Source organism: Salminus brasiliensis, chromosome 19 (genome assembly GCF_030463535.1).
Source record: "Salminus brasiliensis chromosome 19, fSalBra1.hap2, whole genome shotgun sequence".
NCBI classification, from domain to species: Eukaryota; Metazoa; Chordata; class Actinopteri; order Characiformes; family Bryconidae; genus Salminus; species Salminus brasiliensis.
In genome coordinates, this window is record NC_132896.1 from 23,967,318 (window position 1) to 23,995,028 (window position 27,711).

The 27,711-nt window shown below is 38.0% G+C and overlaps 1 protein-coding gene across 4 annotated transcripts in view; it reads left to right on the forward strand.

Moving 5' to 3' along the window:
* Positions 1–27,711, forward strand: part of LOC140540747 (teneurin-1-like) — a 260,632-nt gene that overhangs the window by 151,072 nt on the left and 81,849 nt on the right. For all 4 annotated transcript variants that reach the window (XM_072663175.1, XM_072663174.1, XM_072663173.1 and 1 more), the window contains 2 exons: positions 1,448–1,642; positions 5,057–5,257. In XM_072663175.1, the coding sequence (XP_072519276.1) occupies positions 1,448–1,642; positions 5,057–5,257 (396 nt within the window). The remainder of the gene's footprint in view (positions 1–1,447; positions 1,643–5,056; positions 5,258–27,711) is intronic.

Sequence of the window (27,711 nt, forward strand, 5' to 3'; positions counted from 1 at the left end):
TAATATTCAAACAGTTGCTCGCTATGTGTGATAGCCAAACAGTTGGTAACATCCAGTGTAACACTATTTAAATACTACTCTGTACATACCTTGTAGATACACTCTATGTCCAAATGTTTGTAGACACCCTTTCTAATGAATGCATTCAGCTTCTTTAAATTGCATCAATTGCTGACACAGATGTGCAAATGCACACACACAGCCTGTCAAGCCCTGTAGAGAAGTATTACCAATAGACCAAAAGACCTCATTGACTCTCTTGTCACTGAATGCATTCAAATCCTTACAGCAATGCTCCAGAATCTGGTGGAAATTCATCCCTGGACAGTAGAGATGGTTACTCCAACAAAAGCAAGATGAACTCTTTTTAATACCCTTGATTTTACAAGAAACAATCAATGTGCAGGTGTCATAATACTTTAGTCCATATAGTGTATCTAACATTTTATTTACATTGAAATAAATATCTATTAAATTCGCCAACATTTTCATAGACCCAAACTACAATCTAAACAAACTCAGTAGTGAAATACATGCAGAAAAAAACAGTGTGGTGGTATTTCACTCATGCAGGAGTATTTGTCAAATGCAAGACGTCCACGGTTAGTTTTGGTTTTTACACTACATTTTATTGGCTGTATTAGGGCTGTATGTGGTCTGAAAAAGACGATTACTTTGGGCTATATTTGGACCAAATCAGGCAGACTAAACTAAGCCCAATTGTCAACGTTTCTTCTTGGGCTAAATAAAGTCAATGCCATCCATCAATAACATCCAAGATATCTGGTCCTGGGTGGGATTAAATAGATTAATGATACTTTATAATATATTTCAACAGCATATCTTCCAATGTTTTTGTTACTACAATTGGACACCTGTATTTCAGGGTGGGGCTTAGTGTAAGGAGCTATATGGTTTCACATAAACAAGTAATGGTGCATTCATGCAGAAAGTAGTGGTATAAGTAGGACATTTTATTTAAAGCTAAAATATCCATGGAAATAAGCTTTAATAAAGTACAGGTACTTAAGTACAGTATTGAAAAACTTTATTACTGTCCGTGTAGAGTGCCTGTCTAGCAACACAACGTATGCTTAAATTTAAGAAAACATTAGTTAAATAAATAAATAAAAACTGAAATCGAAGCAATGCCAGTTTTCTGGAACCACTGTATATTTATACACAATGTCATAGCTAATGTATACATAGTGTCCCAGTTAATCCACTGGGTTATCAAAAAACAACTTGTTTTGGAAGGCAGGATTTTATACAACGAAAAATGTAAGCACCTTATATTGTTTGTTCTGACTTAGATGATGGATTAGCGGTTGCGCTAGCATTTGCATTTGTTTGTGGAAGTTAAGCTCTACGCTCTGAGTTTTCTGTCTCGCTCTCTTTCTCTCTCTCGCACCTGTTCTGATGCTGCTGCTGGGCTGCCATATTGCAGACACCTGCCCGGTGCTGTGCAGTGGTAACGGCGAATATGAAAAAGGCCGGTGTGTGTGCCACGAAGGCTGGAAAGGGCCGGAGTGCAGCATCCAAGAGGACCAGTGTGTGGACCCCACCTGCTCCAACCATGGAGAGTGCGTCCAAGGCATCTGCATCTGCATTCCCACTTACAAAGGCAACAACTGCGAGCAAGGTAAAACAGTGATAAGACAAAAACACTAACATGTCTGGCAGCAGATGAAGGCTAATTGTTTTCGTAATGTAATTTAGATCATGCCAGATGATTTCATTTGTCAATAGCATTGCTAGCATTTTAGGTCAGAATGTCTATTTGTCTTTGTCTCACTGCACTGTGCACAGAAAATGGAAAGAGAAGGAGTTTGCATGAGGCATTTCACTCTTTAGAAGTTTTATAATACTTTTTAAAAGTAATTATTGACAGAAGACGTCTGTGCTTGCATTTTTGTATTTGTTATGATATCAATAATAGGTATCAAATATACATAATATGTAATATAATGAAATGAGTGTTACAGAGATGAATTACTTTATTAGATTTTTAATGACTGACATCAAATATAACATGTCAGCGCTAAAGTTTCTATATCCAGATGTTAACTAAGTTTATATGAAACATTGAATATTATTATAGTATTATGTAATTTTTGAGGCAATGCATCACCATTGATCTGCTTTGCATGCACACTTTTATGGGCTTTTCACAGAGCGAGCAGCAAGCACATGTCCCAGGCAAAGCTTGACCCTAATAACCATTTTGGGATGTGGATTGGAGCAAATGTGCTTGTATTTTAGCGACATGCCCCTAATGCGGCCAACAGTTGTAAAACACAAAATGACCATACAAACCTTTCCTGAAAACAAGCACACGTTTGCTTTATTTCTCTTCCTGCGTTCCTGGAAAGTGTCTGTTGTTTTTTGTTTGTTTGTTTGTTTGTTTTGTTTTGTTTTGGGGTTTTTTTTCAGAATAGTAACTTACAATGTCTAAAAATATTTGAATAATAATAAAATATATCTTATTATGCCTACAAGCACAAAGGTTATCAGCATTAGCATTTTAATTACACCATCACCATCACCACTGATGAATGTGGCATTAAAATGTTTAATCAAAGAATTTGACTTGAACAAGGCCAGTGGAACAGCATGTTGCTAAATTATGTCATTTTGGGGGGGTTGGGTGACATTTATTTGTTTGTTTTTTTACAGCACAGCATCTAAGACATTAGACAGCTCATCTGCTATGATAAACACTATTTCTCTTGCTTTTCCCTCTCCACACCTCTCTGCGTGGCACTCTTGATCATCAGACTGTTCGTCCTCGTGCTTGCACAACAATTGGCTATTCCAGAGCCGGAGGCCTCCAGGTTATTTTTCTCCCTTTGCATGCACGGCCCTCAGACGCTTCCCAGCTCAAACACAAAATCAATGGATCGTCAGTGGAACACGCCCGCTATCCGCGGGGATAATAGCGGGGTCTGTCTGAAACCTCGGTAACGGGTATAACCTTGAGTTGATGAGGCTGAGCTTCGATAAAAGCCAGGAGTATCAGACTAATTACACAGGCTAAATGGAATAGATTTACTGGGCCATGCATACAGTAGGCAATGCAGACAGAGCAGTTAATGTATCGGGTTGGCTCCTTCGGCTGATTTTATTCACCGTGGACACGTGCCCGCGTCCTGCCTTGTTAACTGGCTTCCCGGTGAAAAAGACACAGCGAACATTTTCATACCTCTTAAGCTCGTAAAAGACGGGAGGAGATCGTTATCAGGAGACGCAATTTTGGGGAGAACAGCACGGACCATTTAGACTGGGAAAATGTGATTGTAATTCTGTGAAGTACAGCTGTGACTGTTTCCTGTGTGTCCTTGTATTGTAACCTCTAATGCTATAGAATCAGTATTACCTGGTTCTTTCTTTCTTTCTTTCTTTTTCTTTTTCTTATTTTAAATTAAATTATTATAATTATTATAATTTATTATATTATATTATTATAAATTAAAGATTTACGATTGAATGCGCTAGTGTCATCAACCATACCAGCAGTACCCAATAATACCCAAATTCACAGTGGATTTACTACCATCTGTAAATAAATTTGCATGCAGACCAGCAGTTCTATATACATGACTAACATATGAACATGTAGGCAACCCAATTTGAATGTGTAAGTATGACTAAGGGCTTAATTAATCTAAGCTCAGCGCAGTTGAAATATGTGGTTATGGCTCATATTGACAAGATTCAGACATGTAAACTTTCCACTGAGTCTCAACTGTTGCGTTAAAATCCATCTTAATCTGTGTGAAGTGGGAACAGTGATGTTCCATGAGAAGACAATGTTACAGTGTTTTTTTAGATATGACAAATAATAGCTAGCTATCTAGATCACTCACCAGTAGTCAGTCAGGCACTATCAAAGATATATATTTTTTTATTCAAACAGGGTTTTCATTTAGATGATTTGCAATTTTTGCTTTTCAGAAACAGGAAGACAACATGCAATTTATATCAGCTACAGTTTTCTGGTAAATCCTGAAGGTGGCGTGACATATTACAGCTCTCTGTAAGTTGCTTGGTGACGAGGGGCAGCAGGCTATTTAATGAGGGCTGAAATTGCTCTGCCTTCTTCATCAATGCCTGTCGAACCCCTGGGGTGGGACAGCTACCCAAACAAACTGTTCTGATTGGCTTTAATACCAAACATGCTCTACTATGTCATCGCTTATTTGTACTTGTTTCCATCACCATTCTTCGCATTCTTCTTCTTTATCAGAAAACTAACATTTAAACTTCTTCCAAGCATCAGTTTTAAGGGGTATTTAGGTATATTTTTTTTTATTTACAAAAAGGTTGGGTTGAAAACCCATAATAGTCCCACCTTACTCAATCAGAGGAAACAAAAAAGTTGAATGTCTCAATCAAAATGGCCAACAATGGGCCTCATTCACCAGTGTGTTCATAAGAATTTTCATAAATTAGTTCTAAAACGTCTGTTAGATTCAGCTAAGCTGTTATAATAATGGATGTTAGTGTCCTAGTAAATGGAACAAATCCCAAATAAGAAAACATTGGTAAATGCCTGAATCTTTGTGAAAAAGTGGGTTTTAATAAGAAATGTCTTCTGAAGAACAGTTGGTGAATAAGGTACATTGTTCTTTAGTAGACCATTAACAGTAATTTTATGCAGGAGCCTATAGCTTGTAGTATAAACAGATATTCAGGGGGTTCATAACCCCTTCCAAATTACACTAAAACAAAACATGGCCACCTTCTATCAGGAGCTCAACAGGGACATTGCAATTTGATGGAATAGGATGCTATCAAGGCTACAATATTTGATATCAACTAATACAGTTGACTGAAAACTGAAAATCAATGTTGTTGTTCTATTGGTAGTATGATTAGTATATGTAGCCAGTTGTTTGCTTTTATAATAATATATGTTGTACATTATAAATTACAGTTGCATTAGTACATATTTTCATATGTTGTAAAATTGACACTGGTGTCAATCACCCCACCCTGCATACTGTCAAAAATGACAACAATGGTCCTCTCTCCTCTTATTTATCACTGTCTACAGTGGACTGCCTGGATCCCCAGTGCGCAGGCCATGGCGTGTGTGTGAAAGGCGAGTGTCTGTGTTCGCCAGGCTGGGGTGGCATGAGCTGTGAGAGCCCGCTGCCCGCCTGCCAGGACCAGTGCTCTGGCCATGGCACCTACATGCCTGAGAGCGGAACCTGCGTCTGCGAACCCAACTGGACCGGTTCAGACTGCTACATAGGTAAGAAAGAGCTAGTTTCGTAGTAATACATTTAATACATTGCATTGCCATTGAATAGGCGGTTTATGTTGCTTCTACCTGTTACTTACTCTTATTGGCCATTCCATCAGGTTCATAAAAGTACAATTTGTAGAATTGAGTGTACAATAGAGTAGAGTAGAGTGTACACTCATCTGCAAAAGTTTGAGTACCCCTGGTCCAGTGACATGTTTTGTTGAAATAAGTAAACAAATATTAATAAGAAAGACATTTAAAGCCACTTTATTCGTCAGTAGGAATTTTTGGATAGAGGGCCCACCGCCACAGCTGCAGTAGCAACGTTCTGAACCTGGAGTGGCAATGACAAAGATGCCATTATTACAGGCAGTGTAGAATCATCATGACTTTAAAACTGTTATTTTAGGGTAAAATTGATACATAATGTTGCTGTAAATATGGCACAATATTAACAAATAAAGCTTGTCTACAAATGCCATATATAATTTTACATTTCATCAGTTTCTTTTAAATCTTTAATACAGCAAAGAAACAGTTGAGTACTTATTTTCCCTTAAAAAAAGTCAGTAACACATATAACCTGACCAGGGGTGCCCAAACCTTTGCATTCAACTGTAGCACATCTGCTGTTGCACAGTTGCTATCTGTCCATGGCAAAGAAACCACCTCTGACCAGATATTTACATTTACATTTTAGGCATTTAGCAGACGCTCTTATCCAAAGCGACTTACAAAACTGAAAAGTGAGATATTATTTGGGCAGGCACAGCAGGCACGACATTTTAAACACCTCATTGTTTTATTGGGTTAAGAATAGTCTGTCTAACAGAAACGAACCACTGAAGATGAATAGAGTATGGCTGGAGTATGATTAACATAAATTGTATATGAACAAAATAACTGTAGTTTCTAACTGTAGGGGACTGAGAGGACAAAAGCCCTATTAACTTAAAATGTTGTGTAATGAGTATGTGTATGTGTAATAAGTAGCCAGTAAGTATACTCAGTGTTTCAAACCCCAAGCGATTCAGCTGCACCTAATACACATACACAGTACCATTACACTTTCAGTGTTTGTGTCACTGCACTGCTGACAATGGTCCATGACACCCATATCATATGTGGTCAGTGATTGCACAATAATGATTACTTTCCATTGATGTGCAAGCTAGAGGGGGCTGACAAACTGCAAAGCAACAAATGTGTTATAGTCAGTTACTATAGACCTACACCAAAGTTTTTAAAAAACTATAGGCTTAATCTACTTCCATTGCTACAGACCTCCTTTTTATATTTTACCTAGTTTTCCAGTTTAAGTTGAACTGAACTTTTTATTTCAATAGACCTGACAGTTTTTTGTTTTTTTTTGTTTGTTTTTTGTGTAGTATTTGACGCTATTGGACTTAATGTGGACGGTAATGGACTCTGGTTATTCACTGGATTTGAACTGCTTGAATGTTCAAGTAAAATTAAAGGTGTTCTAAAACTTTTGACTGACTACACTATACATACATGCATCTACACTATACATACAGAAGTTGATAGACACCTGCACCCCCAAAGTTACTTTTAAGACACAGGGTGATAATAGGGAGTTTGTTGTCCCTTTGCTGCAGTTGGCCTGATACTAGATTTTGTATCATTGCTGTGAGGATTTGTTGGCATTTGGCCATGAGGGCATTAGTGAGGGCAGGTACTGATAGTGGATGATTAGATGATTAGATCCCAGAGGTATTGGCTGATGCCCCAGAAGTTGGATCCACTGCTCCACAGCCTAGTGCTGCAGCGCTTTTTATACCACCTGTATCTGCCAAATGGCACTGGGCATAGTGACTTTAGACTCAAGCATGGCTGCTGTGTCCTGTTATATCGGCAATGCTTTCCTAAACAAGTTATGCCTGTGTCAGTAATGGGTGCACTGCGAAGTAGCTAAAGTCACTCATTTAAAAGGAGTGTCTGGATACTTTTGTACAGATAGTGTGTATGTTAGATGCTCTTGATCACATGGCCAACGAGTGTAGAAACAAGATAGCTGTAGCTTATAGACCAACAGCTGTGTAAATAGGATTTGTGTTTTAAAAAATGTTGATAAAAAGAACTTTAACTTTAAACTTCAAATTAATTAATGTTGGCAGAAATAATGCTGCCGAGAATTACCGGAAAAGCCAGAGCGCTCTGCAGAATTGGTAGTCTGTGGAAGCCTCAAAAACTGCACAGTCTGGACACCTAGGGAGGAAAGGTTGCTGTGTTCTGAGCACAGGGTCAGCTACTGTGGAGCACTCCAGCCAGGGGTTAAGGGCCTTGCTCATGGCTTAAAAAGCAGTGGAGTAGTACTGAAACCCTGCTGCTCGTTCCTAACACTTCCAACTAGAGAGAGATTTAATCCAACAACTGTCAGAGCATTTCCACAAACAGTCGGACATGAAGCATAAAGCAAACATATTCATTCACAGTGATAATTACATGAAGTATCATACGATGTTATACTGTAAATAAAGCCAATAAGTCTTTGTGGTCACTGGGATTGTCATGATTTTTTTAAATATAAAATATAAATATAAATCGCCACAGGATCAACTGTGATAAACACTAGTGTTGTAATTTAAGACATTATATATTGCTGAGGCAAAGAACAGTTGATATTTAGACAATTTGAATTGTAATTAAAAATATATATATATATATATATATATCCTCAATAAACAAAACATGAATAAATTAAAACAAATACCAGCTCGTTTACAATAATGGGCACTGCTCGCTCATTTGCCTAAAGCCAAAATGATCCCACACCAGAGCTGTGAAATGTGACTTACTCTCTCAAACATTCTAGCTGGAATTACACAGTCTTTGGGGAAACACTTTGAGTAACACGTCTTCACCTGTCGCTAGGGGTGCAGTGCTCTCCACTAAAACACCAAAGTGATGTGATGACACCAGTATGACTATGCTTCATTGCCATTGTCACCTAAAGATAGCCTTTTGTGCTGTCAATGCCTGTGTACTGATACTACATTGACTGATGAACTTGCAGTGTCTTTACTCTGCTTCCCCCTAGATGCTCCTTAATTTTACAGATTTTACAGTAATTTTGGCTCAGTTGAAAAACAGACAGACTGTGGGGAATGTGGGGGTTGGAATCCATTACACAGATCCATTACACTACTACCTGTTGTGGTCTGCCCTATGTGGCATTATTATGGAGGTGGCATTATTTACGTATTGGTCATTCTAATAATAAAATAATCAGAATACTCAGACAGCACTGGTTGATTTATCTGTGGGTGCTGGGGGTCTGTGTGTTTTTATTTCACCATGTGGTTTGTTTGTTAATTGTCATGGTTATATGTGACCGATGTGTATAAACAGAAAAATGTGCCACAGTGTGTCTAGGGGTGTTACTTGGCGTGTATGTGTGGGTGTGATGGGGGTTATGTTCTTTGGCGTGTGTGCGTGTATATGTGTGTGTGCAGCTGCATTAGAGACTGAAGGGAGGTTAGTGGCTGCATGTTCCTGTGCAGCTTGTGAAGACGCTGTTTTTAGAGATGTGTTAATGGCACCTCAGATGAAGTGTCTCGAGTACATCTGACCGCCAGAAAATGGATTACCCATCCCCCCTCCTTTTTCACTCATACGCGTTCTTTCTCCCCTTTTCTCAGCCTTCTTCCTCCACTCACACTGGGTGTAAATTAGTTTTTTTTTTTTTCTTCCTTTTTTTCTCTAGGCCTTTTGTACTGTCCCCATTTCCTCTTTCTTGATCTTTCATGTCTCTTTAAAGCTAGAGTTAGTGTGACATGGAATAGATTATTTAGGTTTCTATCGACTTTGACTATTTTATGGTTCTTGATTAGCACTAGCATTAGAAATTAATGTAAGTGAACCCTCAAACACTGAGAGCGATTACTAGGATTTTTCCATACTATTTTAATGTAATATCACAATTACATGAACAATTACCTTTACATTTGATCTGATCTGTTTTGCCAGGTTTAGTGCGTATTCTTCTACCTTTTCTGTTTTTTATATTTGTTTTGGTAGAAATATGAACAATATATTCTTTTCTGTACACAAAATAAGACCTCCAGCAAAACAGTAAGACCTGCCATCTGTGGCTGAAAGTCCCAGGGAGTACAATTGGACTCGCTCTTTTTTGAGTGGGTAGGATGGCCCTCACTCTCCCCCACATTCTGCTGTCCCATGATATTGCGAGAAAGCAGAAATAAAAAGTAAGTGAGACTTTGTATAAACTTTCGTTTATTATTATTGTGATGTACTGCACACCAATAGTAAAAAAGAGACCACTAATTGCAGAAAAAAGATGATTAAGAAAATGGGTTAAAATAGAGAAATCAAGTAACCACATAACCTCAAGTGAAAAAGCTTCACTGAGGCAAAATAGACAGTAAAAGTATGACCAGAAATCAGAAAAAGAAACAAAGTGAGAGCGAGCGAGAGCGCGCAAGAGATGAAAAGAGAGAAGCATGCTGGGGGATAAGAACACCCTTGGGTGCTTGTGTCTGAAATGTCTGAAATGAAACAGCTGCTATCTACACCTCCTACCTCAGACAGTCTTAGGTAGGAGGACAGTCATGTCCAAATCTGATGTCTGTATAAAGAACTTCTTCTAAGGTCCATTCATGTGAACCTTTTTTTGAGGGCTGCTATAAAGACTACTTCTCTGACTTATATTCCCCTTAATTTTAACAAAGATATGGTTAAGTCTGAGTTTCTTGTGAATGTTTTACCTAAAATTGGGTGAAAAATGGCAAATCTAATGCAGCCACATGCTAACTGCTAACAGTGAGCCGTAGTGATGTATTGGTGCCTTTGTTATATGGCTTAAATGTAATTCGGTTATAGGTACCTTTCATAGCTACACTTCAGAGGTACTGATTTGTCAGACAGCCTAGGCAGCAAGGCTTCAATGGCACTACCTTCAGTTTTGGACACACGGTATCTTCCCCACTAGCACAGAATTGATCAAAGCAGTTATACGTTACGCAAATTCGGTGTAAATTAGCCCAAGGCCTCTAAAGCTTCTGAACAATCACCACAAAGCACCTTTCACAAGGCAAAGAACAATCACCTTCCAAATGCCATGATGTCCATAAAGAGAACAAACACACAATAACACACAATAAACTCCACAGAGAAACAAAAATGCAAGGTGTTCTATTTTAAAAGATATACTTCAAATGTTTAATCACTTTCAAATCATGTGAAAATATGTTACTGTGAGTAGCCAAGCGAGTTAAGATTGTCCAATTTCCAAAATGCACAAAGTGACACATTTCTTATTTTTTAAGCAAGGAAAAGCTTTTATCCCAGTTTTAAAATAACAAAAAAAGAGCCTAAAGCAAAAGTTTCATCAGCAAGCTTGAACATCCTCTTTGCTACATTTTGGAGACATGTTTTAAAGCTAGTTAAGATTCTTTCAGTTCTTGTTTAGAGAATTGTTGCCCATTCTTCCTTGGAAATGCCTTCTAGTTCTGGGAGATTATTGGACCATTTTGCATGCCCACTCTTTTGAGATCTATTCATAGATTTTCTATGATGTTCTGGTCAGGATATTGTAAGGGGCATGGCAAAATCTCCAGCTTGTGCCTCTTGAGGTAATCCATTGTGGATGTTGAGGTGTGTTTGGGATCATTATCCTGCTGTGGAAGCCATACTCTTTCATCTTCAGCTTTTTTACAGACAATGTGACATTAGCTTCCAGAATTCTCTGGTATTTACTTGAATCCTTTCTTCCCTCTAGATGTGAAATGTTCCCTGTGCCACTGCCTATTCTCCGATAGCTTTCTCCCTCTGCTATGTAGGCATCAGCATTTTACATTGTATTAGACAACTGCTTAGAGAAGCCCATGACTGCTGATTGTTGGGACGAGCTTTGAGGAGTCTGAATATTGAACCAGTTAAATAAGGATCTTATGGATGATGCCTTGATTTTTTTCAACGTTAAAATTGTATCCCCTTTCTACTTGCGAAACATCTATTTCAATCAATTAATATCAAAATAGCATGTTTTTTTTTTTTGTTCTCACCGTCAGTTAAGGTGGAGTAAATGTAGCACAGACGTCATGAGTGTAAAATAAATGTACCACCACCATATTTCCCAAATGAGTGTGCATGCTTTGGCATGACCAGTACTTTTCTTTCCTCCTCCTCCACACATGCACATTCTCATCACAATGGCATTGGTTTATCTTCATTCCATCTGTTCATAATATTTGGTCCAGCTCTCTGCAGGCGCATTGTTGTTCTTTTTTGCATAGTGTAATTTGGCTTCATCTCAAATAGCCTTCTCTCTTCAAAGTTTTCTGCAGACAGTAAATTGTCACTTCTCAGGAATGTTTTTTTCCTTCTTTTTTCTTATCAGAACTGTCTGGCTGGATGGTTGTTTATTTTATTTTATTTTATTTTGTAATTATTTTTCTTCATTATTATATTACGCCAAATGACTTGGTCTTTTTGTTGTAGACAACACTCAAGTTTATCGACCATTTTTTATACAATGTTTATTTGACTCAATTTGACTGCTCACCTGAATTAGGGCAAAACAACAACCCTGTTGCCTTTAAATGATAAAATCTGTGGCCAGAAATACCCAGACCTCATCTTGATTTTGATTAAAGATTGCCTAGAGTGTAAACAGCAAAAGAAATAACAATTCTGACTTCAGTGTCCCAGTTCTCATGTGTATGTGTATTTATATACAGCTAGACCTGCTGCTGACCAGAGTAAATAGGGATAAAGTAGCCATCAAAACACCAGAGACTCCGGTACAGGTGAGCAGAGTGTTTATTTAGTGTATTTATTTAAGTGTAGCTGGAAAAACACTGACCTATTGAAAATAAGAGTCTTGATGGCTAAAGTGTAGCATTTCATTCAGAAACATGGGGCAAACATCAATACCAGGAGGTTTCCTCTGCCCCTCTTTTGTATCAGGCCTTTTTATCCATTTCCCTGTACCCATTTCTTTTCTGAAAAAAATCCCTCTTCGTACCGAAAGCAGAAATTATCAGCGCAAAACAAAAATTCCCCTGTGGACAGACCAGCCCAAGGACACACAGTAATACATTATAAAACCTGGATGTAAAACTGCTCGAGAGGAACATTACAAGCATGTGTACTGTGTGAAATATGGGGCATGATATTGTAGAGAGGGCATGACAGCATATTGGTAACACATTGCACTGTCTATATAAGTACATAAGAAATAAATCAGTAGCTTTAGATTTTAGAACAAGACTGATTCATTTAAGGCCATTCAAAAATACTGAATACTAACCACAAACATCAGTTGTACTATGCACCAATTAGCCAAAACATTATACCACTGTAACATACCAGTGCCCAGCGATATTTGGCAGCAAATTGTTAGCAGCAGAATATTTTGAAGCAGCATTATGTGAGAATTGGCATTCATTGCTCCTGGGCTCCCCTTACAGTCGAGAAGTGTAATCTGCGCTTTGAGCCACCGCTAAGGCACACGCTTTGCACATGCTTTACATTCTTCTGGATGAGCTAAGAGATATAGAACCGTCACTGAAATGGAAAATGTGAACTCATGCGGTGGAGTAATATAACAGGATTGTACACTTATGAGCGCTGTCCTGTCCTCTTCACCAAAGTTACATAGTGCAGTTTCTGGCATGCTGATTGTGGAGCCGCTGTAATAGAGCCACTATTCTTCCTATTACAGGACAGCATCAACATGTTTTTAAAGCTGTTATTTTAAGGTAAGCATGCTACATAACACTGCTTCATGTCCTGTAATTTGGAAGTTAGGGCCACCACAGATCAGACTTGGGCACATCCCACTGGTGCACAGTGTAGTGCACTGTTTGTTGGCACATGTTGATCCCATAGCCATCATACAATTTCTGCAATTTGTGCAACAGTTGCCCTTCTGTCAGTTCACCCTGGATTAGCCTGGGATTAACTGCATTAATGAGCCTTGGGCCCCAACCACCCTGTGGTTTGTCCCTCCTTGGACCACTGTGGGTGGTACCAAAACCGCTGACCGAGAAGACTCCACAAGTCTTTTGGAGATGTTTTGAAGACTCTTTTTCTTGCCATACAATCAAAGTTATTAGAACCAAATTCTCATAGTGAAATCTATTTTTCTATTTCTTTATCTATTTCTTATTTTTTTACAGTATAAAATTATTAAAAAAAAACTATGACTTTTTCAAACCCGAATTTGCTCCACATAAGAAACACAGAATAATCATCAACTACAACAAAAAACACAGGGGAAAACCCCCCATAACTAGGACATAAAGTCACTTAGCTGGCCCAGAGGCCCCAGAACTGCAAAGCACAATCACCCCGACAGCTGGAATGGGAGATCGCCAGCCTAGGAAATGTCCCTGCTGTAATATAGAGTCACTCCGATGACGGTCTGTAAACCCATCCATGGCGTGACGCAAAGCCAACCCAGTGGCAGGTAGTGTAAACATTCACACTGTGAAGCAGAGCAACTCCGACAGTGGGCCGCTAAAACATCCGCGCAGAGAAGAAGTAACTCAAGCAGCCAGGCCAGGAAGCTTTAATGTAGAAAGCTCTGATGGAACATTTCATAGCTATTTGTGTAAGTCGCGGTACAAAATAAAATTACAAAAAATTTAACAAATCTGCTGTCAAGCTGCCACCTTGTGTCAAAGTTCTTCCGCAAGAAATATGCACACTTACACACAATATGCTCAATATTTTTGTGTGAATGCTAAGCTGGACTAAGGAATATAAATATATTTAGATATACACTCTATTGCCAAAAAAAATCACTTACCCATTCAAATAATTGAATTCAGGTGTTCCAATCAGTTTCAAGGCCACAGGTGTATAAAACCAAGCACCAATATTTGTGAAAGAATGGGTCGCTCTCAGGAGCTCAGTGAATTCCAGCGTGGTATCGTGATAGGATGCCACCTGTGCAACAAGTCCAGTCATGAAATTTCCTTGCTACTAAATATTCCTCAGTCAACTATCAACGGTATTGTAACAAAGTGGAAGTGATTGGAAACGCAGTGGTTAGTTCCAGTGAAAGGATGCTTTCATGCTTAAAGCTTTAGCATACCAAGAGATTTTGATCAATTTCATGCTCTCAACTTTGCAGAAACAGTTTGGGGATGCCCCCTTCCTGTTCCAACATGACTGTACACCAGTTCTCTTTTGACCAGAGAAGGATGCCCCCTTCTGAGTCTTGTTTCCTCTCAAGGTTTCTTCCTCCAGCTTTGAGGGAGTTTTTCTTTATCAATGTCGCCTTTGCCATGCTTCTTTGTCATACTACCAGTTATCTGTAAAGCTGCTTGCAAAAACATCAGTTGTAAAAAATCAACACAAATAAATTGATTTCATTTGATTTGATATAAAAACACTCTTAGTGTGGTTCATCTGGTCAAGAAAAAACAGTGACTTGTGAAACGCATGAAATACAGTAAATAAGCTAAATGAGACCTCAGTGGATTTCGGGGGCAGTTGTTTGTTGGATCTTTTATTCATATGACGTTTTTCATGTTAAATATGCCAGTGAACGCTGGGCATCCAGAACTGAAATGTATCATTTTCTGCGTTGGTCCAAACCACACTCTTAAAAGTATAAGATGGAGGTTATTCAGTTTGAAAATGTGCAGGAACCTCTTATGGTTCCTTGAAGGTTCCTTGAAGCACCTTAAGCAGTTCTTCCACAGTTTCAAACTGAATAACCTCCAAGTTCTCCAAGGATCTTATACATTTAACAGTGTGGTTTCTTCAAGGATTGTATACTTTTGACATTGCAAGTAAACAACACTGCAAAAATTAGCATATACAAAATGACCTTAAAGCTTCTGGGAGCCTGAATCTGAGTTTTCTTTCTAATTAAGTTAATCTGGCTCCTCAGGGCACCCAGTGTGAACGTAAAAATTTTGCCTTATGAATATCATCCTAGTCTAATAAATGTCTGCTGTATTTCACCAGCATTGCTTTTCTCTCGACATGGAATAGGTGGAAAGTGGGCACAGGTTTACATCAGCATACCCCTGACCAATCACAAGGCTAACATGGCTCTGCCCTATCTTTAAGTCTGAGCTAAAGCTAAAGCGAATTCTGGCAAGCTAAAACTCGAGCTGTGACTGAAGAAGCGACTGCCCCACTGCCCTGTACAGGAGATCCTGATGCAGCACTGTAGCAATGAAGATCCGCTTGCTCATTGCCCAGCAGTACCATTCCCTACCAGCAAAGCACATAGCCGCTCCCATAGTCACGGCCTGAGCTTGTATCTATATAGGGGCTGGTAACTCAGTTACAGATATCAAAACCTTAGTAAACCCTCAAAATCAGTGGAATCACTACCGCAATTCAAAGGAAAAAGCTAAAAAAAACAACTTCTCTGTCTCAAGGACAAGGCTGTGTGTGTTGCCATGGTAACATAAACAGATTTTGCCCACTAGTGATTAGATTATTAAGACCGCACCCAGACCATTCTCGGGAGTTCTGGTGAGTGCATTTTGGTGTTTTTGAGGAGTGTTTTAATATATTTCTGCTTTGTGTTTTCTGTTTAAACTTTGCTGAACGCTTGACGTAACACCCAAGTTTAGTATTATTAAAATAAATTAAAAAATCAGTAGATCAGAATGTCTTCCCAGGTGCCTTTAACTCTGTTTTGTGTGGACAGTAAAAATACAGTAAAAAAATACAGTAAAAAAAAATATCTGCACATATGTGGATGCTGCCTCTGTCTTATTTTAAAAAGCTTCTCAATGGGCCACCAACAAGTCTGACCTGATTACAACTTATAAATGATCCACACCTGTGACTCATCATCCCTGCAAATGTGTGGCTCAAGTCCTAATTCTGCCACAGCGTACAGTACCACAGCATCGGTTCACATTTATTCAGCCCAGGTGGCTAGACATTTTGTCAATAGTAAAGCATCGCCGTGTGCTGCATATTTATAAAGCCTGTTCACACTCAAGTCTTGTGATATACCAATAAGTGCAAGCAAGTGGCATTAGAATTCATCATCACAAGCGTTCCCCAGAGAGGGGAGAAGACGCAGCAGTCCTCTAGGTGTGAGAAAGCTTACCTAATTGGGTGAGCTAGACAGACCTCGTTTTGGGATCAGTCTTAGAAGAGGCCATCGGGAAAATTTTGAGACAGAAAGACAGTGGAACGAAGGGAAATGAAGGAGTGTGTGAGAGAGTGGGGTGTGAGAGAGAGAGGGAGGAAGAGCGAGAGAGAGAGAGTGGGCGTCCTCATTTGCATCAGTACTGATTAAATACCTTCACTCCAGAAAGCATGCATATGCCACCAAAGATGTTATGTATTGGCTGGAGTGTTTGCAGCTTTTTTTTTTCGCTTAATCCGAGCTTCTCGTTAAGACCTCTTATCTTCTGTGTCAGGTGTTTTGGGTGTTAACCCTTTAGAGTTACTACTCTCATTTTGCAGTGCTATGCATAAGCAATCATTTAGATACATATACAGTCTAAAATCTGATTGGCTTAGCTGTGTTCGAAGGTGTGAGATCTTGGATGTACAGTGTAGAGTCTTTTTCTTTCTGTAACTTCCGCACTAGAAGCCCAGCCCAATAACAGTTATGACAAAAGTTAACTACATGTTGCAGCCTTGCAACCCGATCTCTTAGAGAACGCATCCACATTAGTCATTTTATAAGTGGTCTTGTAAAATGACTCATTGCTACATTCAGAGGACACGCAATTTCTAGAGGTAAAGAAAGTCAGCTCACAATTGAGAATCATCTGACACTGAGAATTGACTCAAACCTAAAGTTGTCAAACCTAACGTTACTGTTACCAACGATCTGTAACATTACCAAGGAAGAACTGCAAAAATGTAAAAAGTAATTTTAGTGTAATCTTAACCAAACCTTAAACTACACCTTAATCCACACCTAAACATAAATGGAATTTATAACCCAATCTTGTCCATAGTGAAATGAGGATTTATATATATATATATATATATATATATATATATATATATATATATATATATATATATATATATATATATATATATATATATTTATTTTATTAGCTCCAAAAATGCACTTGTATTCTGTTGTACTTGTGTACTGTATGCACTGTGTCTATGTTGTACCATGGTCCTGGGGGGACGTTGTTTCGTTTCACTGTGACTTGACTTGACTTGACTTGAAAAATTAAGCAGTAAAAGTGAACAGTATGCTGCAGCCTCGATAGGACTGTCCTATGAAAACTCCTTCTTAGTAGCTTTTTGGTCGCACAAAGGGAACAATCTAACATCTAAGCTTTCAGTTTACACTGCTGTAAATGCCCATTTTATTTATGTCCAAGAGAACACCAGGTACATTCCAGTCACCTTAAGGCTCATTTAGACTCCCTTTCTGATAATAAAGACCTCTATTTCAAACTATGCAGCCGTCACTGTCCACGTACTTCTATGTGTCCGTTATGTTGGCATGGATGTTAAGCAATACATCCACTATAGGGCAGTTCAGAGTGAAAGGTTTCTGATAGCAACAAACATGGCGAGGGTAAAGGAGGAGATGAAAGCGGCAGTGGTGTGAACGGCTAAAACACGTACGTAAGGACGTAAAAGTACATAAGGACTTTCTCTGCCAGGGTTTCTTCTTCTTCCAAAGATTCAGACTGCATAGGAAGTAGTCAAAGTAGTTAAAGATGGTTATTACTTTATAAAAAGTGAAAGAAAAGTTTACCCATCCGTTATTGCATGTTGAAAAGCATGTGTGTTTGATTATGATATTGTAGTTTGTTCATTTCCTTTCTGTCCAATCCAGTGCAGGGAATATAAGGGTACTGCTTAGTAATCCTTTGGAATGGAGTGCAGCTATTATTTTACCTACAGAGTGCACTATGTAGGGAGAAAGGAGCAATTAATTATTAATCCAGAGAGTGGGCGAATCGATCCCTTGATGCTATATACATAATACCGTGAATCGCATAGAGATACTAGTGGAAATTTGCATTATTTTTGCCATGGTAACAAAACCTACTTACAATGATGATGTACTCCTATAGCCTTATTTGTATTGAGGTATTTACCCTAGGTAAATAGTATAAAGAGTGAGTTTAGTTCCTGAATGTTTGCATCACATTGTCACATGATCACATTAACAATTGTTGTGCCTAAACAGTAGAAGAGATTTTATTTTTGTTTCGTGATTCAGAAAGTTTTAGTTTCAGAAGGTTGTGGTTCCACAATTTGCAAAGTGTTAGACTGCAGGATCTCTGATGGTTACGTGCGCACGGAGACTAAATACAGTGCACTGTAGTGGCCACAACTCAGAGAGGCATCTGCCTGGAAAAACACAGAGATGTGTATCTGGACAGGTCTAAAATGATCACACCACTGCTGAGTTCAGTGAAAAATAGGTAGGTAATTCTGCCTGTAATTTTCTCAGAGAGAGAAGAAAAACACAGACATGGACAAAAGAGAGAATTACCCCAGGACCCTATGTAAATTTAATCCCATCCGAATAGTGGCTTTAGCTATGATATTTTCATTACTGTGGTACACAATGATGGTTGACTGAAAGTCATAGTTGCCTGGCAACAGTAGCTTACAGAAAGCAAGCAAACTACATTTCTTGGTGGAAGAACTCTTTATTGCTATTATCAATAATCAGTTATGTATTAAACATATGTAGTTTTTGTTTTTTTCTCATTATTTTAAAAAGCAGTAACCCACCTGAGGTCTTGGATTTTATCAAGGTTGAGGAGGCTTTAGGCACCACTGATAATACTATCATAGTAATGCATGGCTTACTATGGCTTATTGCTTTATTTGGTTTTTAACAGTTTTTTTCTGTTGACAAAAAAAGAAACAATGCATAATGTTTTATGGATGTAAAGTTTATGTTTTTCTGCAAAGCAAGATTGCATGCTTTTCATTAAATGATGATTTTTTTCTGTGCTTATGAGCACTTCTGTTCATGAGTGTGTTTCATCTTGTGTTAATGACCTATGAGTGAGAAATAATTAATTTGATCATACAAGAACAAGACTTCTACGGGTCCACATTGCTTTTTGAGCCTCCAACGACTCTTGCTGGATTATAGCGAGGCGACTCTTGTACCCACTCCATAGGCTCCCACAGATTGTAGGTATTTGACAGTGGACCTGTTTTGGGTCTAATTTATTATGCTCTTGATTGAAGTGCTATTTCTTCTTTTGCTGTTATTATTATTGTTTACTGCTGGCCTAATGTAGCCTTCCTGCTTTCATCAGCGAGAGACTTTTGTGGACTGAAGGGTTGTTCTGTAATTTTGTTCCGTTTCATCCTGCCTCTCCTGCACTCGAGTGCAGAACAGTGCAAGCACTGTATTTCTGTTCTTGTTGCTGTTATGTTGTTTTTTTTTTCCCCAAGCTTTTTCTTTCCGCTCTTCTTTCCTCTTTCCATGTCACATTTGTGTCCCTTTTGTTGCTCTTGTGTAATGACATCGACCTACAACCTGAATGAAACTCTTTTTTTTTTGTTTGTTTGTTGTTGTTTTTTTACTCAACTAAATTCCAGACTGAGATTAAGGCTTGTGTGTCACTGATGTGTTTGATGAATGACAGGATTGTGTTCTTTTAGTATGTGTGTATTCCAGCAGTACAGATTTTAAAGAGCTAAAATTCTGACGACAATAAAATAACTTATATAATTTAATGGGGTCAAAACATTAACAGATACCATTTGTTTTAATTAAACATTGCCATGCCGACTAATAGTATTATGTCTCATGTGTCACATTTCTTACAGGGGAAAGCAGTACTGTAAACAGCACAGGGGAAAGGCCCCTAATAAGCAGATATACTTTATTAACATGCTTACACTTATGCTTCAAACCATGACAACTTGAAGAACCATGGTTCTTCACCTGTGGAAATTGTACTTTTCTATGATGGAAAACCTCTTGTAGGTGGTTATTTAAAGATATTGTACTGACAAGACATTGTTTTGTATAGCACCATAATAGTATCACTATTGTTACAAACCTTAAAAGAATGATATAGAACCCAAGTAGACTTGGTGTGCTTTTAATCATTGTCAGTAATGACATTACTTACATGACAGATGACTTGACATTTTCATAATGAGTAATCTGATACAGAGTAGAATCAATCATTTCCTGGCAAGACATCTAGGTCCTGTTTCAACAAATCATCCCCAACCAATCACTCTACCAACATCATGCTTCACAGTTGTAAAAAGGTTCTTGCTGTGAAAAAAGCACTGTTTTTGCAAGACATAACAGTATGCATTTTCCCACAAATGCTTCACTTGATATATTTGTCCATTGTTCCAGAGTTAAACACCTTAACAATACAGGGGAAATACCCCTAATAAACCTGTATACTTTATAAACCCACCCAACCATGGTTCTTTTCTATGATGCTGTATTAAAGTGGTTCTATATAAGCAGCAAAATGGTCTATTCACTAAATCACAATTGTTACAGACCATTAAAGGTTAAAATAAATAACCTTTCTCTGTGTTGTATAGAATCCATTTGCTAAATGTTACAACAATGTTTTAAATATATTGTGAGCAATCTTTACATCGATTACATAGCTTATATTGTACACAGTAGATTACATAACAACTTGACAGTGTTTCTCTAGATTCATGTATGTTACTCTAATTTCTTAAAAGAGCTTCTCTGAGTCTGAACGGAATAACGATCTAATATGCAAGAAAATACTGTATATTAGAATACTTTATTATTATTATTGAAAGAGATACATTAAATTTTTTATGCCACTATATGATGTATATAAAAACATAAAATATGGAAAAACATGACACACGTATTAATGATATGCTTACTTTTAGGGTTGCTCATCATGGACTTTTGCCTACATATTGTATAAATATGTGGAACTATAGGTGGAAGTTCTTATTATTCTTAAGTTGACATCAGTTGTCTTTCCATTTTCTGTTGTTGTTGTTATATTATCCTTATTCTAAAGATTTAACTGCAGTTTACAGACTTTTGATATTTTATCCATATTTTTTTTTCAGCTTACCCAGTTAAGTCTAAACTGCTGCAGTATAAAGTGAATAGATTTAGATTTTAGATTCTCTACTAGATTTGCACTTCTCAATTCCAGTGCTTTATTTTTGGGATTATTGCTGATAGCATCTTAGCGTCAGTCAATGTATCCGCTGAGCCCTTGGGCACATATACGTGTATATGTATGAATGTGTGCATATCTGAGTGCTTTTCATGGCATGCTGCTCATCTAAGATTTGTTTAAGGTATTAAACAATACTTCATTCCTGACCCTCAGACAGAAGTGTCCACTGCTACCCTAGCCTTCGTCCTCTCTGACTCATGCCAAAGCTGTGAATCTGCTGGGGCAGGCTATTAATCACATCATCATCCTGCTCAGATTCATAATGCTAAGTCTTGTTTAAGCCTATGCTAATATAATTCTAATGAAGCTTAGATGCTGAGCCTCTGCCATTTTAATGCGGTTCCTTAAGTGCAGAGTACATTTGAATTGAAATGGCTCCAGCAGTGTGGGGATAAGGGGACTTTTTAGGCCTTCAGCAATTTTCTTTTTTTCCCCCTTTCCTCTCTTACGGGGAAACATCTCTGTGCCTGTGAAAAAAAATCTGTATTATTAATATGTTAACAATCCAGTTGGTATAGAAATGAGAGCAAAACTGAAGAGCCAGGCAAAGAGTTAGAGCGCATAGCCCTCAGATATTGAAGCTCATTTTTTGCTGCATGGTTTGTAGTGGTCATCCTCCAGTAGTTCATCTGTGGTCACAGGATGCTGTTGGATGAATATTTCTGGTTGGTGGACGCTGAGCTGTTTAAACACTCTAGCAGCATTGCTGCGTCTGATCCACTAGTACCAGCGCAACACACACTACCACTCCAGTCTTACCGCCGTGCTGAAAAAGACCCGCCACCCAAATAATACTTGCTGAGCAGTGGTCCTGTGGGGTCCTGACCATTGACAAACAGTGTGAATAGATTGTTGCCAGACCCAAAAGTGTCACTAGATTTGTCTGTCTGTTGTTCCAGACTTCAGACTGTAAACAGTATTCTTCTTGGTTAGAAATGTATTCTAGCATGTTTCCCAATCTTGCCCACTGTTGTCTGATTATAGAGCCCTAGAGCCTTAGAAATGTCTTGATAACCTTTTCCAGACTGATAGGCACCTTTTTTCTGAGGTATTCAGGAACGTCTCTCTTCTCTGTGGAATGATGTGCCTGACTGGACAACTTGTGTGCTGTCAAGCTCACTCTGATTTAAAGTTAGATGTAAACTGCAAAAGACTGACCCAAATCACGGTTAGCCATTCACTGAAGCACTCACACAATTTACTGAATGCTGGTCCTAATTAACTCTTTTAATTTAAAGATTGTGTAATCGATACCCTGCCTACCAGTGACAAGAAAGAAGTAGCATTTACACACACTATACTATGTTGGTATACTACTACAGTTCACTACAAAATCAGACTAAATATAATTTGAGAAATTTTCATGGCACTGTAAATAAAGTGTGTGTATGTGTATATATATATAAGCTCCCCGGACAGAACAATTAGTCACCTTACCTGTTCATACCTTCACACTATGGTCTTTGGCACGCCCCCCAAAAAATAATTAACATGTTTGCAAACCATTTTTCACACATTGAACCAGACATTCACTGCACTGTACCATCTCTTCTCATTCTATGAATCTCATCGCACATCCCACATCCTGATCTTCCTTGTGCAACGCCATCTGCAAAACAGACAAGGTGACAAATTGTTTGTCCGGGGAGCTTATATACATATATACATACAAATACATGCAGTATGGAATTGAGATCTGGATATTGTCTTGCCTGTGCCCCCTGTCTTTCGGTTTTAACAAGATGTCCAGTCCCCACAGAGTTTAAGCACCCCCACAACATGACACTACCACCCCCATACTTCATTTCTGGGATGGTGTTAGTTTTGGAATGGGCAGTGTTTGGTTTGCACCACACAAAGCATTTGTATTTTGGCCACAATGCTTAATGTTGGTCTCATCTGACTACTAAACATGTTTTACTGTGTTTTTTATTCACTTGTGGGTTCCTTCTAGGCACCTCTTTATATATTTAATGTTCAACTGAGACTGGAATAAATGTGCACCTTTACTCCAGTCTCAGTCAATAAACTCAGTGAATGTATCTTCTTCAAAGTGATTGTTGGCCTTGCTGTGGAGGGCCAATTTTGAGGGACAGCCTTGTGTAGGCAGGAACTTAGAGGTGCACAAATTAATCACAATCCAAAACACTTTTATATACTTCCATAGCCCTTTTATGTTGTGTGCATATCTGTAAAAAATGTGCAAATTATCTCAGTATTTAGGAAATTCCTCTGTTTGGTCAGAAAAGTTCAACTTTCCAATCATTTGCAGTTAGAGGCCAATTGTAAGCCAACTTACAATTCTAAGTGTCCTTGTTAGGGCCAAATCTTTAGCTTTCACAGCACAGGGGATATTTTGTACTTAAATTTAATTCTCATACATAAAACAAATATGTATAAAGGTATTAATATTGAGGGTCAGGCTTTTAAAATAAAATATGACAGTAAAAAAGTTAATTACAAAAATATCCCATTTGTATTCTACATAGATCTGATGATATTTAAAAGGGTTGGTTATTAGTGGTGTTGTACAAAGTCATTATCTGTATATGTGTCTGTTTCCTGCTTAGAATAACTGTTTATGTATTTATTTCATTATGTATTGGAGCAGATATGCTGCCCTGACACAACATAAATATGGGCTATATAGGGCAGTGGTTCTGCTAGGAATTAAAGGAAGACTTTGTGTTTCAGACATTTAATTTGAAAATACAAGTATATTTTGTGAATTATTTCATGTTTGGGACAGTTTGTATATAAGTACACCATATGGACAAAAGTATTGGGACACATAACACTTTACACCTATAGGAGCTTTCGTAACATCCCATTCTAAATCCATATGCATGTAATTCTGTACGTGGTCAGCCACTTCATGGCCGAGTTGTTATGGTTCCTAAACACTTTCACCTTTCAATAATACCACTCACAGTTGATCGTGGAATATCTAGGGGGGAAACATTTTTTGTCTTGTTGCAACAGCGGCATTCTATTACAGGACCACCAAATGTTTCTAATAGAAAACTGCAGGACTAGGTTCTTGATTTATACACCTGCAATAGAAAGCCTGAATGAAGCACCTACATTCAGTGATTAAGAGGTGTGTCCCAATACTTTTGTCTGTATAGTGTATGTTTTTTGATGATTTTGAATTAAGTGATTATTCTTTCTCAGTTTGGCTTCCCACTCTAATCTGTGCGCTCTCTCTCTCTCTCTCTCTCTCTCTCTCTCTCTCTCTTTTCATCTCTCTTTCTTCCTCTATTCTTCAGTCCACAAAACAAGACTAGACACACAACAATAACTTTTCATCAAATTCAAAGCACATTAAAATATCTTCACTCCACAACAGACAAATAACACAAATACAATTGCAGCATGTTTTTCTTTTGCAATAACTACAATGTCTAAGGGTTAACTGCTGCTGTATGGAGTGCTTTGTGATGCTTTTATGTGTATTCCTCTCTGAAGAAATATCTCCCACTAATGAAGACCATTTGTCATTGAGCTATAAGAGGCCACCCTCTTAATGTAACATAAATGTTGTAACTGGCTAATCATTCCATTATTATTGATTACAGCAGTCAATGTTACAATTATGGAGCTTTTAAAATAACGGCATCATTTGATACAGTCTTTTGCCAGTCCTTCACCAGTATGATTTACAGAATTAGCATTAAGTGCTAATTAAGCATATCTGCGCTCTGCAAACTAAAGAGACTTTTGTTATCTTTAATCTCCATTCTTTCGGCTAAGTACAGGAAACCACAAGCAAAATCATCTAATTTCTCACACACTGGGGACATCTGGTTCTGATCTGGCTACTGTAACAAACCATTGATGGCTGACGACATCCAAATACTGTACTAAAACAGCCTTTCTTATATTTTTCCTGATCTGGTAACCATGTGGATACATGAGTTAGTCATGACTGCCAGAATTTTTAGTGAGCCTGTGGGATACAGATCAAGCACAATCAAGGTATGCAGATAGGAAAGAAAAAGCTACAAATGTACTACATCTGTAACATGATCAAATGGTTGGATGAGAGGATCTGATGAATGTCGTAAATGTTTATATAATGTAAGTTTCAGTTAACTATTAATGCAAATTTAAAGCAGTATTTTGTGAGAATTGACATTTATTGCTCACACCTAAATCGTATGCTTTTCTGTACACGCTGAGGAATACAGACCCATCACTGACAGTGAAAAAAGCATGTGGATTGTCATCCATGATTTCAACAAATGACGGTTTACTTACCGTCTTACGGTTTAAATACTGCAGTTAGCAGAATTATGAGTCTAAAGTAGCAATGATAGAGACGCTAGTCTCCCTATTACAGGTTAGTGGAGCATCAAAATTATTCTGATAATTTATTTCTAATTTTATCCCACTATCTACCTCATTTGGAAGACCAATTAGCCAGTCCCTGTTTATGTGAACTCCTCTTATCACTAGCAATACCCCAAAACTAGGGGAATAAAGAGTAGCATGTCACCTCTGACACATGTGAAGTCTGCCACTGTCCCTTTTTTTCATACTTTTGCTGATGCAGCATTTCTAGGCAGCCAGTCGGCTCAGAGGAAAGCCCCCTAGCATGAGATAGTCAGCGACGTAACTGAACTAGTCACCCAGGCTGTATACAATAGGAGAACTAGTAAAGAATACAAATAGCATAGCTGTGCTGGGACTGCATGTGTCCAGAAGACCACAGAGGTAGATGTGCTGCCAAATTAAAAAAAATAAAATAAATCATGAAGATACACACTTCAGAATTTTAAGCCAGCTGTCCCTTTGTAGAAATGTGTTGCTTATTACCTCCTGCCCTCACTGTACAATATATGGTTAAATGATGTCTACATTTAATCAATCACACATTCGCCCACAATCTGTGCTTGTTTGTGTAAACAAGACATATCCAGTTCATCAGATTCATGCAACATATCCAGGTCCATCTTTGTGTCTTGTGATGACAGTAATGTGCTGGTTCTCTCAAAGGATTATTTTGAAGATATTCATAGCCTGTGCCATTGCGACACTCATTATGTGTGGATCTTTCATAATGCTCTAGTATGTACACTTTTACAACAAAAATAGGAGGAACTTTTTGAAGAAGTGCTGTTGAGTTTGAGATGTTCTGTTTTTAAAAGCTGTTATGATCTGTGTAGTGTAAACCTGGCTTAAAGGCTTCTTGATCAGCTTTTCATCCTTTTAGACCACAGCAATGAGTTGTCTATTCACAGTGGGAGAACGGACAGATTTTGTTTTAATGATATATTTGAGGTGACATTTTTGGTCTGCTGGTTGTCTGTTTTTGTTTGTGTTTTTTGTTTGTTTGTTTGTTTGTTTTTTTGAAGGGAGGGTTGGACTTTTTATAGCAACATATGTGGTCCTAATTCTGACACAAATCAAGTTTGTGGTCTTAGTCTCAAATAGTCCTCTTAACATTACTGTCTACTTTGGTACAACAATAAGCACTAGCACTGCCATAAGCTAATCAGGGCCCAGGTGCACTATTTGGTTTCATTTTGTTCATTACTTTGGATTATTGTCCCTATAAATTTGTGGATTATCAAGATTATTCTGAAGCAGTCATTTTAAAATACAAATGCTACATATCACAAACAGATTTAATTACGGTCTGGAATGTTGTTGGTTGGTCAGTCTGTTGTACATTTAAAAGCCTAAAAAGTAAGAAGAGGAAAAAACGTGTCCAGTCATGGACACTTGTCGAAAATAAGAGAAAGGCTAAAATGTCCTGTTAGCGAGGTCCTGGAAAATCTAAATTAAAAAATCAAATTACGTTTCTTGTCATGTCACATTACACAGGTGTAAAGATGAGTGAAAATATGCGCAAAATATTTACAAAATAGAAATACTGAATATTTACACATTAACTATACTATGCATATATACTCTCTATTTACAATATTGCACTGGTTTAAAGCGGCTAAATGTACAGGTTTGAAATAATCTTAATGTTTACATTATTTACAAAAGGCACTGGTTGAGTGTGAATTGGTGAGTGTGTGAGTGTGTGTGGGGAAAAATCTTTGTGGACGCTGTGTGACTGCATAGGGTTGCCAGTGGTAAGTGCAGTGTGCAAAGCTATTGCATATTTTATCTTTGTAAAATAAGCATATGAGGCACTGTGTATGCATATTTAATACTTACTAATGAGACCAAGAAAACTATTATGTTTTAACTATAATGTTACCAATATGTGGAAGCTTTGACTGTGCTCTTGACTTCTTAAAAGCCACAATTTAACTCAGTAAGCCTAGTAACACTAGGCTGTTGCTATCTCCAAGGGCAGCTCTGAAACCA